The sequence below is a fragment of the Pelodiscus sinensis genome, chromosome 32 (assembly GCF_052426305.1).
Source record: "Pelodiscus sinensis isolate ZL-2025 chromosome 32, ASM5242630v1, whole genome shotgun sequence".
Classification (NCBI taxonomy): Eukaryota; Metazoa; Chordata; order Testudines; family Trionychidae; genus Pelodiscus; species Pelodiscus sinensis.
Window position 1 is genome coordinate 5,552,581 of NC_143083.1, and position 11,893 is coordinate 5,564,473.

General features: G+C 46.6%; 2 protein-coding genes across 3 annotated transcripts in view; one reads left to right on the forward strand and one right to left on the reverse strand.

The window, feature by feature from the left end:
• SPPL2B (signal peptide peptidase like 2B) overlaps window positions 1-2,092 on the reverse strand; it is a 46,108-nt gene extending 44,016 nt beyond the window's left edge. For both annotated transcript variants that reach the window (XM_075903153.2, XM_075903154.2), the window contains exon 1: window positions 1,954-2,092. In XM_075903153.2, coding sequence (XP_075759268.1) covers window positions 1,954-2,013 — 60 coding nt within the window. In that variant the 5' untranslated portion in view covers window positions 2,014-2,092. The remainder of the gene's footprint in view (window positions 1-1,953) is intronic.
• On the forward strand, window positions 2,064-11,809 carry LSM7 (LSM7 homolog, U6 small nuclear RNA and mRNA degradation associated). The gene is made up of 4 exons (XM_075903156.2): window positions 2,064-2,206; window positions 2,840-2,930; window positions 6,764-6,835; window positions 10,613-11,809. Exons 1-4 carry the CDS (start codon window positions 2,201-2,203, stop codon window positions 10,753-10,755), a joined length of 312 nt encoding a protein of 103 aa, XP_075759271.1. The 5' UTR covers window positions 2,064-2,200; the 3' UTR covers window positions 10,756-11,809.
• Window positions 11,810-11,893: the final 84 nt, after the last annotated feature.

Below are 11,893 nucleotides of genomic sequence, written 5' to 3' on the forward strand. Positions count from 1 at the left end.
GCTCATAGCCATTGATGGACCTAACCTCCATGAACTTACTGAGCTCTTGTTTGAACCCCATTAAAGTCCTAATCTTCACAAAATCCTCTGGCAAGGAGTTCCACAGGTTGATTGTGCACTGAGTAAAGAAAAACTTCCTTTTGTTGTTTTAAACCTGCTACCTATTAATTTCATTTGGTGACCCCTAGTTCTTCTATTATAGGAACAAGTAAATAACTTTTCCTTATTTACTTTTTCCACACCAGGCATGATTTCATAGACCTCTATAATAACCCCCTTTAGTCTCCTCTTTCCTAAGCTGAAAAGTCCAAGTCTCTTTAATCTCTCTTCATATGGGACCCATTCCAAACCCCTAATCTTTTTTTCCCCCTTTTCTGAACCTCTTCCAATGCCAGGATATCTTTTTTGAGATGAGGTGACCACATCCATATGCAGTATTCAAGATGTGGGCATACCGTGGATTTATATAAGGGCAATAACATATTCTCTGTCTTATTCTCTATCCCTTTTTTAATGATTCCTAACATCCTGTTTGCTTTTTTGACTGCTACTGCACATTGCGTGGATGTTTCTAGAGAACTATCTACAATGACTCCAAGATCTTTCTCTTGAGTAGCTGTAGCTAAATTAGTCCCCAACATATTATACGTATATTTGGGATTATTTTTTCCAATGTGCATTACTTTACATTCATCAACATTAAATTTCATGTGCCATTTTGTTGCCCAGACACTTAGTTTGGTGAGATCTTTTTGAAGCTCTTCACAGTCTGCTTTGGTCTTAATTAACTTGCAGATGATACTAAATTGCTCAAGATTTCCCACCTCACTGTTAATCCTTTTCTCCAGATCATGTATAAATAAGTTGAATAGGATTGGTCCCAGGACACACCCCTAGGGGACACCACTAGTTACCTAAGCAGTGGTCTCAACACATCAGCAACATAACCATTGGCAAGTTTATTTTTTGTAGGCACCACAGCAAAGGAGTATTTTTAAGGGGGTTTTGTAGGAGAATAATAAGTTTGTTGTGCAGATTTTTTGGGGAAAGTCCTTCCGAACATGAGGGGTAACATGAGAGAAAGCAAGCTGGTGCCTGTTAGAAAATTTAACAAAGACTGAGAATTTCAGGACACATGATAACATCAAGAAAAAATGTCCACTTGGTGCTTATGCACGATTAAGTATTCTGATCCACACCCCCTTTTCTGCAGAGTATACTGGTAAAGACTCCTATGAATGGGAAGAGAAAGCTGTTTTCAGGAACTATGAGGAAGTCACAGTTTTGTCAATGCTAAATGGTATGTCCTATACTACAAATCGAAACGGACATATCAAGTCAGCTTACAGTGATGGTGCACGTCCATACCACCCTCCTTGAGCCAGTGGCATATGCCCTAATCAGGAGTGCTTCCACCAGCCTAGGAGGGGCAGTGTGGGGAGCTGGGAGCCCAGTCTCTCAGCCCCACTGACAGCTCCCTGCCAAGGCTGTTGGGCTCCCAGCAGTGGCTCTGCCTCCCAGCTGAGAGAAGGGCCCAAAGCGGCCCCAGCTTCCGATCCGGGCTCCCAGCCACGAGCTCCCCAGGGAAGCCGGGGCCTTTCTTGTCCGTTTGCAACGAAAGCAGCAAGACCGCCCCAAACCCTGCGTCTGGGCCAACACCAGCCCCACGCCGGCGGGCGGAGGAGTCTTCACTCCGGCCTAGCGGGGCACGTGCGGACTGGGGGAGCGCTAGGGCGCGGGCGCAGCGGTGGAGTCCAGCCCCGGGAAATGCCAGCGCAGGCGGCCGGCTACCGGGCACGTCGCTTCCCTCGGGCTGCAGCGACTAGCGGGGCCGCGCTCCCCCCAGCACGGCCCGGGCCCGCACCTCCAAGGCCGCGCTCGCTCTCCCAGCGGGGCCCGGGGCCGGGCACGTCGGAGCGGGCGGGGCGGGGCCCAGGCCCGCGGGGGACTCACCTGGCTGACCAGCAGCAACAGCAGCCCGGGCCGGACCCGGCTCGCCAGCGCCGCCACCATCCCGCCACCGCCCCTATTGTCCCGGAGCAGGGCCCGTTACCCAGCAACCCGGCCCCTCCGCCCGGAAGTCCCGCCTCTGCGAGGGGGCGCAGCGGCCAATCAGAGGGCAGGGCCGTGACCCCCCCCCCCTCCTCCGGAAGTGGCGGGGTGAAAGCGCAAGAGGGCGGGGGAGCTTGGCACGCGCAAGATGGCGGTGAGTTTCGGGCCTGGCGGTCAGCGCCGGGGCCCTGGCGCGAGCCTTTGGCTCAGGACCGGAAGCGGGGAGGGGGAGCGGGAGCGGGCCCCCCCCCGGGCCGAGCGTGCGGGGGGGGCTCCGCTTGGAGACGGGTTTTACTGGGCCAGGCCCCCCCCGGCTGTTGTGCGGTTCGCGGGGGGGGCTTCTCTCGCCCCCCGGGCTGGGGGGGGGGGCTTTTGGCGTCCTGCCTTGACTCCCGAGCGTTCCTGTGCGCCCCCCCCCCCCGTGCCTCTGCCAGGCCTGGGTGCTCCCTCGCCCCCTCTGTTCCCCTGGGGGCCGCCTGCACCCCCGCCCCGCCCCTCCCCTCCAGCCACCTTTGATTTGACGGGCCTGGCTAATGAAGCTGCATCCTGCGAGGCCTTCGGGCCATCTAGATCCAAACAAAGGTCGTTTATGGGGATGCTCAGCTTCTCTGGCTAATCCGTCATTTGAAGGCACCTCTAGGCGATGCTGACTCCCACGCTTGTAATTAAGCAGGGCATTCTGGCACTGTCTGTCTAACGCTTAATCATGTATTATTAATTATTAAACATGGAACCAAGAGAGGATTCCAATTTACTTTTTAGTTATGTCACTCTGCCTTTTCTTTAGGATAAAGAGAAGAAAAAGAAAGAGAGCATCTTGGATCTCTCAAAGTATATTGACAAAACGATTCGAGTAAAATTCCAAGGTGGTAGGGAAGGTAGGTTTTAAATTAAATGATGCGGGTTTGCAAATCATAATTCATTGGCAACATAATGAATCCCACAGCTGTAATCCTAACTGCTTTTTGTCTCCTAAATTCCTCCCATGTACTCCAGTAACACCAATGCATCCTGTGATCTCCCTGCTGGTCACTCTTATTACCTCCTCCCACCCCTTATTCTTCTACTTAACCCCTGACTCTCTTCTGGTTCTCTTGCCTCACCAAGCAAATATCAGTTTCTTCCATCTTAAAAATATCACTCTTGTCTCCACTTGCTTCTCCAGTGACTGCTCTGTTTCTCTTCTGTCCCTCTCTAAGCTCATTGAATGCCTGTTTGCAATTGCTGCCTGAAGGTCCTCTCCATTCAATCCAAGACTCTCCAGTCAGGCTTCCACCCCTTCCACTCAGTCGAAATTGCTCTCTCCAAAATCTCTAATGGATTTTTCCTAGCCAAAGCTCACATCTGGTACTCTGTCCTCTTGCTCCTTAACTTTACCCACTACCTTGGGCACAGTTGACCATGTTTGTTTGGGTTTTTTTTAAGTCCTTGTGCTCTTCTGGTTCTCCTTCCACCTCTCTAATTGCTCCTTCGTGTCCATTGGGTGATCTTCATTCCTACCCCCCAGTAGGGGAGGGAGGATTTCTAAAGGGCTGTCTTTTTGGTCCCTTTCTTGTCTCCCAACACAGTTTATCTCTGAATTGTCTCATTTGCAAACACAAATTCAGCTACTTTCTCTATGCTGACTCTGAGAGCTACCTCTCTACTTTCAGAGTGGTAGCCATGTTAGTCTGGATCTGCAAAAGCGACAAGGAGTCCTGTAGCACCTTATAGACCCGTGGTCCCCAACACGGTGCCCGTGGGCGCCATGGCGCCCGCAGGGGCATTCGTGTGCGCCCGCCACGTGCTCGGGGCTGGCCTGGCCCCGGGCGCGCGGCGCTTGGGGCGGGGGACGCCAGCCCCGGCCCCCGGCGCTTGGAGGGGGGGGGCGCCTGCCCCGGGGCACGGAGCTTGGGGGGGAGGGGGCACCGGGGGGCGGGGGGGGGCGCCGGCCCCGGGCGCTTGGAGGAGGGGGGAGCGCCGGCCCCGGGCGCAGCTATGGGGGGGGGGCACGCGGCTATGGGGGGGGCCACGCCCCCGCCCCCTGGCGCCCGGCGGGCGAACGGCCACGCCCCCTGGCGCCCGGCCACCTCCACAGATTGGGGACCACTGTTATAGACTAACAGATGTATTGGGGCATAAGCTTTTGTGGGCAAAGACCCACTTCATCAGATGCATGTAGTGGAAATATGCAGAGGCAGGTATAAATATGCAGGCCAGAATCAGGCTAGAGATAATGAGGTTAATTCAATCTAGGTATATACATCGGCCATACTGGACAATCCCTACATAAAAGAATAAATGGACACAAATCAGATATTAGGAATGGCAGTATACAAAAACCTGTAGGAGAACACTTCAGTCTCCCTGGACACACAATAGTAGATCTAAAGGTAGCCATCCTGCAGCAAAAAAACTTCAAGATCAGCCTTCAAAGAGAAACTGCTGAGCTACCGTTCATCTGCAAGTTTGACACCATCAGCTCAGGATTAAATAAAGACTGTGAATGGCTAGCTAACTACAAAAGCAGCTTCTCCTCTCTTGATATTCACACCTCCAGATCAGCTGCTAGAAGTGGGCCTCATCCTCCCTGATTGAATTAACCTTGTTATCTCTAGCCTGATTCTGGTCTGCATATTTATACCTGCCTCTGGATATTTCCACTACATGCATCTGACGAAGTGGATCTTCGCCCACGAAAGCTTATACTCCAATACATCTGTTAGTCTATAGGGTGTTACAGGACTCCTTGTCGCTCTCTATGTTGTTCTTCTTTTCAAACTAAAATCTCTGCCTATATCTCTGCCATCTCCCCATGGATGTCTAGCCATCCATCCTTCAAGTCCAGCATGGTTAACAGGGCTCTTAACCCTCTCCTGTCACCTTCTTTCTCTGTCACTGCAAGCACCATCACCACCTGTCACAGGCCCATCATTTTTTACTATGACTTCTAAGTGTTTTGTATCTAGGTGATGTATCTGTATATTGGAGACTATATGCGCAAAGCAGTTAAGATACGGCCTTACCAGCTGTATGCATCCAAGCAGCTCAGACTCTGGTCCAGGCTCTCGTCTCAATTACTGCAGCATCCTTTTCTCTCCTTGACAGTTTGTCTTGCCCTCTGTCCATTTAGAATGTTGCTGCAAGACCGTTGTCCCATCCAGCTTCCCCTCTTTGCGTCCCTTCACTGTTCCTCCCCTTTTCTTAACACATCAAACATCTTGTCTTCACTTTTGCAGCCTGTCCTGGGTCTTACTATCATCTCTCATACAGTATCAAAACATTTACTTTTTCCCCTTTTCCCCGGGGCTGGCGCCGCCGCCCGAGCTGCGTGCCTGGGGCCGGCACCGGTGCCGCGCGCCCGCATGTGCCCCGGGGCTGGGGCCGCCAGAGCGCCGCGCACCAGGCGCCGGTGAGTGTCGCGCACCTGGGGCCGGCACTTCCAGTGCGCCGGGGGCGGGGCCAGCCCGGGTTGTCGGCGGGCGCCTACAAATGCCCCGGCGGGCGCCATGGCGCCCGCGGGCACCGCGTTGGGGACCACTGGCCTAGCACAATGCAGTCTTAGCACAGTGTCCAGGATCCCTAGTGTGACGGCGCGTTGGGGGTCCCCCGTCTCCTGCACCCCGAAATGGCACAAACAGACTGCACCAGCCGGTGGAATAGAGGAAGTTTATTGCCTCTCCAGGATACAGCACAGCACAGATGTAATCTGGTCACAGAGCTGGGCTAGGATGCCTCAGGCCCCCTTGAGATGGGGGAGACTGGGCCCTAAACTCCAGCCCCTTTCCCTAGGCTGTCTCCTCCATGCTCCCAGCTAGCAACTAACTAACTCTCTTCCAGCCCTGCCCCCCAGCCAGGGCAGCATTCCACCTTCCTTTGTTCCTCTCCATGGGGGGTGTCTGGCCATACTGGTTTGCATAGTGACTCATCCTGTTTTGCTGGGTCGTGGTACCCACGGCAGCCAGTGGGGGTTACCCCAGAGCCAGCAGCATAGAAACCAGCCAGGTACCCCCACTACGTCACACCTAGTCATGCTACTACAAATGGTAAAAGGCTTTTTCAAGGTTGGTATATTAATCCACGTGATCCTGCCTAATGTGTTCATTGCAAGCCTTGCAAAATCATCATTTTACGTACTTTTGCATGAGCAAGGTACTTGACTCTTTACAATATAAACACATGAAAGCAATGCCCATGCCACAAGAGCTTACATGGGATGTGTTGGTCTGTTTGGGGGGGACTTTGCGATGTCTTTGTTGTTACATTTTCAGATTTTCGTTATATCAGCCCACACACAATCCACTCGGACTTGTATTAAACTACTTTTTTGCTCCAGTAGATCCATGGGCAGTTAATTTTCTGAATGAAAGGTGGTGCTAATCTACAGACCACACAACAAAAATGTAAAAGTTTCACTAGTAGAAATGGCTTTTTCTTTGCTTAATTATTTGAAAATCTTGTAAGTTTTAGAAGCAAGTTGTATAATGTTGTTGTCACTAAGGACATCTTAACATAATGAAAAGGGCATTCTCCATTCCCTCTCTCTCCCAGACCAAGCATTTTTTGGTGGATGCTCCAATTTGGTTCCCCATTCTGGTAGGGGGTGGGGAAGGGGGTTAGAATCTAGGAACTTGTCATTCTTTTACATCTTGCTTTGGGATTTTTCTTCCTGTTACTGCAGTCTTGTAAAAAACAATATTTTTTTTCTAACTGTTTTTTGTGTGTTCTTCAGCTAGCGGAGTTTTGAAAGGATTCGATCCTCTTCTAAACCTTGTGCTCGATGGCACAATTGAATATATGAGAGGTATGTAGCATGCCAGCTGAAAGCTTTGATTTTTGTATTGTCATGGATTCAAACACACTAGTCTCCAAGTGAATAACCAGGAGCCAGTGCTAAGGGGCAGATCACCTTACTACACTGATTCACAGCAGCTAATTGCCTGATATTACTCTCCCCTTCCTCCCATCCTTTAACCCGTCAGGCTTGCATTTTCAAAGAAGCCTAATAGAGTTAAACACACAGCGCCTACTGATACTCAATTAGTTTTCTTCGGAAATTCCAGTCTTAGCTGTCTTATGAGGGCACTCTTGTAAAATTACCATCAGTCACAAGCAGATTATCCACTACACTATCCCTTGCTTCCTCTTTTTGTTTAAAAACAAAACTTGCTATGATGTGAGCATTACATTGTCTTTCATGATACAGCATGATGCTCATGACCTGTCTAACATAAGTTCAAAAGTAGGAGTGTTTATTATGTCACAAAGTATCATCTTTCCTGTCGGCCAATGTTTTATTTAGGCTAACGTTATATTTTTCAAAAGTAGATTGAAAAATAAATCTGTGAAATGCTAAAAGCAATTGCCAAATGTGGTGACTACAGAAAGGTATGGCATTGGATGTTGCAATATCCAGACAAAAGACTGTTCTCCTACCTGTATCTGATGCGGTCTAGTCAGACTAGTGTCAAATCTCTTCCAGAGATACAAGTCAAACTCTTACACAAATCAGTAGCATGCCACCCTGACACATACCCAGGTCATCCATTCACCATTTTTAAAAATTGTCACCATATTTATTAACTTCTAGAATTCTGGAACTTCTGCAGGCGCCAAGACTTACTAAAAATCAACATTGATAGTCCAGCAGCTCCTCAGCCAGCTCTTTTAAAACTTACATGCACATTATATGAATGCTCTACTGTTAACATCTTCCAGAGAGCTTTGTGAAACAAAGATTTAATACTATTTAAACACTAGTTAATAAGACTGCATCATCTGTGTTTTGACCAAATACAGAACAAATATTTATTGAATGTTTCTGCCTGTAGTAATTCTACCACTTCTGTCTAATAATGGACCAGTACACTTTTGAGGATTCTTTCTTCATAACATATATTTTTAAAACTCCTCCTTATTGTTTAACTCATAGGTTTTTTTTTTTTAAAACTTGTCTTTGTCTCCCTTATCAGGTTGTTACAGTTCTTAATGTCTGATCTGTATTCACTACTGTCAATGTTTCCTTTTTCTGTTTGTGATATTTTATTTGACAAGTTTGGATGTACCTAGAATACAGTCCATGCTGGCTAATCTGGCGTGCTCGTTAGTCCAGACTAGAAGCTACAGCAGCAAAGGACTAATCGCAAACTGTCTGCAGCATGCACCCCCTCCAATTTATGTCTGTGTGCTTGCTGCAGCTCCACTGTTGGGTGACCCCAATGCATTACCAGTTGTAGACTTCCCCCATGAATATATCTCTTGTATTTCCCAGACCTCTCCTAAGGAAATATAAAGTCTGTATTTTTTTAATTGGAATAATAGGCCCACACCTGGTTATCCCAAATGGAGTTTCACTGGCACTTGGGTGTGAACACTGAATTAGATAAAACAGCAAAATAAGTTTCTTACATGCACTCGACTACAAAGAGATAAATTGTAAGTAATGAATAAAAGTTGCAATGGTACATGGCTTAAATTGGTACATTCAGAGCAAAGCTTTTCTCACCACATGCTCTCAGCAGTCTGATTGACCAAACTTCTTAATTAGGACCCCTTTTCCTGCTCATTGGCTGCTTCCTTTCTTCCTTTCTGTACAGTGAATTGATGGGCAGAGACTAGATACCGCCTCCTTTTTGTAGTTAGTCCCCCTCTTGGGACATGTTTCCAGCTGAGAACCAAGAGACTGTCTAGGGCAGTGTTTCTTAAACTGTGTTTTGGGAACACCGGTGTGCCGCGAGGCATTCGGAGGTTTGCCACGGAGAACAAGAGAGTTCAAAATGGCCGCCTTTTTTTTCCTCTCAATTACTCCCCCTGCTTTTTTTTTTTTTTTTTTTTTTTGGCACAACAAAAAAATCCTTGGTGTTCCTTTAAAAAAAAATAATTAATTATTGTTTGGTATTCCTTGGTCGTCTTAAAGTTTAAGAAACACTGGTCTAGGGAAAGGATGTCTCCTCCTGCTCTTCCTCACCCGTAGAAGGTTTTTGTCCACTCTTCCTGCAAGATGACTCTAATTATTGCTCAAATGCAAATTAAACAAAGCACATATTCCTTTGTTTGAGACAGACCTGTTTGCCAGCCTCAGTTAGGAACATGTGTTAATGACACCGTGCAGTGAAATCAATACACTCTTGTAACTTCACATGCAATGTTGTTACACACGTTTTATTAGGACACTGACAACAAGCCAATTATGAGTTTTCAAGTGATCCCTTACCGGACATACCTTGTACAAGATAATTACACACACTCATTGTCATCGCACAGGGTATGTGCAGCTTCATTTTAAGGTATGTTGCCTATTTGAAGTTAGTAATGAGTCAAGATAGTCAAATAACAGGCTTGAATGGAATTATTAAATCACGAGATCAGAGATTTCTACAGTACGATGCAGAATACAAAAAGAACAGACCCCTTCCACCAATGTGGTAATGGTAAGACTTGGCCTATGCTGTTCTCTTCTCTCCCTCTTTGTAGGTTGCTGATGATCTGCCCTCCCTAACCTGACTTTCAAGACCTGGTTTTGTGAGAGTTGTGAGATCAAAAACGCATTGTTGGGGAGGGGAGAATACTTTCCCACAATAATTTTATGATTTTATTCTGGTTTTTCTAATTACTTACAGAATTTTTTCTGTTTCTCTGTGTACCTGACTGAGTAAAAAGGAATCTTCAGTCTTCTCACTATTGCTAAATTGGCAAACGGCTCTCTATGATTTAAAACCTCTTTCCGTGGTTATTCGTTCCTCCATTACACAACCCATTCGCCATAACACACATTCCTTATTAATCAACCAGTTTTTTATAACCTACTTCTCCAGGCTTTTTTGTATTAGTTTGAGGGGTCTTTTTCGTGAACTCTTGAATTCCTACAGGTTCTGAGATCCTGAGGATAATTAGATACAGCCCAGCCCTCAATCACCTGAAATTCCTGAAAATGGGTCATTCAAAGATCACAAGCCCTTAGAACTTAAACTCCTGCTAATGTTGTAAAGATTTTAGGAGAATGGTTAATATGCATATGAGTTTATTATTCTTTTCTTTTGATATTAAAGTGAGTATCAAGAGTTACTAACAGGAATAAAAAATTATAAGACTAATACTTAGTCGTGCCATGAGGGCAGAAGACTGGACTAGATGGCCTCTTGGGGTAAGTCTGCACAGTGACGCTATTTCAGGGTAACGTCCATTATCCCAAAACAGCGTTGTGCGCATCTTAACACACACCCATTATTCCGAAATAACAGCTGGCTTATTCTGGCTTCTTGTAAACCTCGTTGCACAGAATAAGGAAGATGCCGGAATAGCGCTCTGTTCTGAAATTTGGCACGGTCTCAGAATAAGCTACATAATTTGCATGGCTCAAATTACGTTAGCTTATTTTGAGCTCCACATAATGGTGTAGACGTACCCTTGAGGTCCCTTCCAGTCCTATGAAGAAAGATAGAGACATTTAACTGCTGCTCTTTAAAATTCAGAGGAACGAAGGGGGAGGTACTGGCTAAGTCTTTGAAGCTGGCTGAATTCTATTTCTTTTCTTTAATCTGCTACTGTAACCCTAAGCATTCCTGGGTGTTTTTTTTTCCAGATCCAGATGACCAATACAAACTAACAGAGGACACCCGTCAGCTGGGACTTGTGGTTTGCAGAGGAACATCTGTGGTTCTTATCTGTCCACAGGATGGAATGGAGGCTATCCCAAACCCTTTCATTCAGCAGCAGGATGGCTAATGTTTTCTTGGGAATGTCACTGAAGCCTCAAGGATGCAAATCATTGGCGATGATAAACTGTGCTTGAGAAATCTTCCCGTTTTGGGGAATAGATCGTTTGGTTTTTTAAATGTTCATTTTATAAAAGGGCAGAAGGACCTTGACTTTTTTTTACTTTACTGGTTGCCAAAGGTGGTGGTAAGAATACGGAATGACTACAAAAAAAAGCTCTGATTTTGTTCAATAAAGAAAAACATAATTGCTTTAGTCAGTGTTCAGACTGAAGTCTTAAATGGTACAGGGATCCCTTTCTCTATTTTAGGTTTTCAGTAACTGCTTGGAACCAACAGTACTGGTGGCCAGCAGCTGTGCATGAAGATTGGGTCTAAAAGACTAAATTCCCCAAACCCAGATTTTTATAGTAGGGGGACACAATGGGCGAGGTAACTTCTTTGCCTTCTCACTAACAGATGTTGGCCCAATAAAAACTTTCAAGCTTCCCTGGTCAGTTCTTCAGATCTGTCTTTTCTGCTCTGTTTTCTTTCCTCTAGGCACCAGAGCTGGAAGGAGCATCTGAGGCTCTGTAATAGTGATTTCTTGCCTGCTTGCTCACTCTGATACTTACAGGGAAATGAGCTTTTGTGTATACTGACTTGTTACCATTCTTTGCAACCACCAGAGCTAAGAAGGGAACCTACCACTTTCCAGCTCTTGTTCAAATCTTGTCTTTGGTGGAATTTGTAAAGTCAGTCTTCCCTAGAGACATCTGTGTTAAAAGTGGCCTCTTAGTATCTGAGTTTTGGCCAAGTTATCTAAAACCTACTGAAGTTACCTGTTTTCTTCCATAGGGCAGACTGGACTCTGGAGAAAGAACTCTAGTTTTGTCCTTTATGCTTCTTTTAAAAATGTAACTTTCTGTTGTAGGCAGTCTCGTACCACTAGGTTACTTTGCACCTTGCACATGTGTCTGTGATTTGCTGCTTGTTCATTTGTAACTGCAGTTCTAGACTTCATACGCGGCATAGGGGTAAAGTGCAGAACAATTGTGAATAAATAAAAACTCTTCAGAGGCTGGCGTGCTGCTCTTGTGCCTCTCATGTCAGTTCTAACATGGAAAGGCAGTTGTCTAAGCTCCCTACGCATGAAAAGGGCAGCTAGA

Coding starts and splice junctions, on each gene's coding strand:
- LSM7 (XM_075903156.2), top strand. Junction 2,931..6,763: donor ATTCCAAGGTGGTAGGGAAG/GTAGGTTTTAAA, acceptor TGTGTTCTTCAG/CTAGCGGAGTTTTGAAAGGA. Junction 6,836..10,612: donor CACAATTGAATATATGAGAG/GTATGTAGCATG, acceptor TTTTTTTTCCAG/ATCCAGATGACCAATACAAA.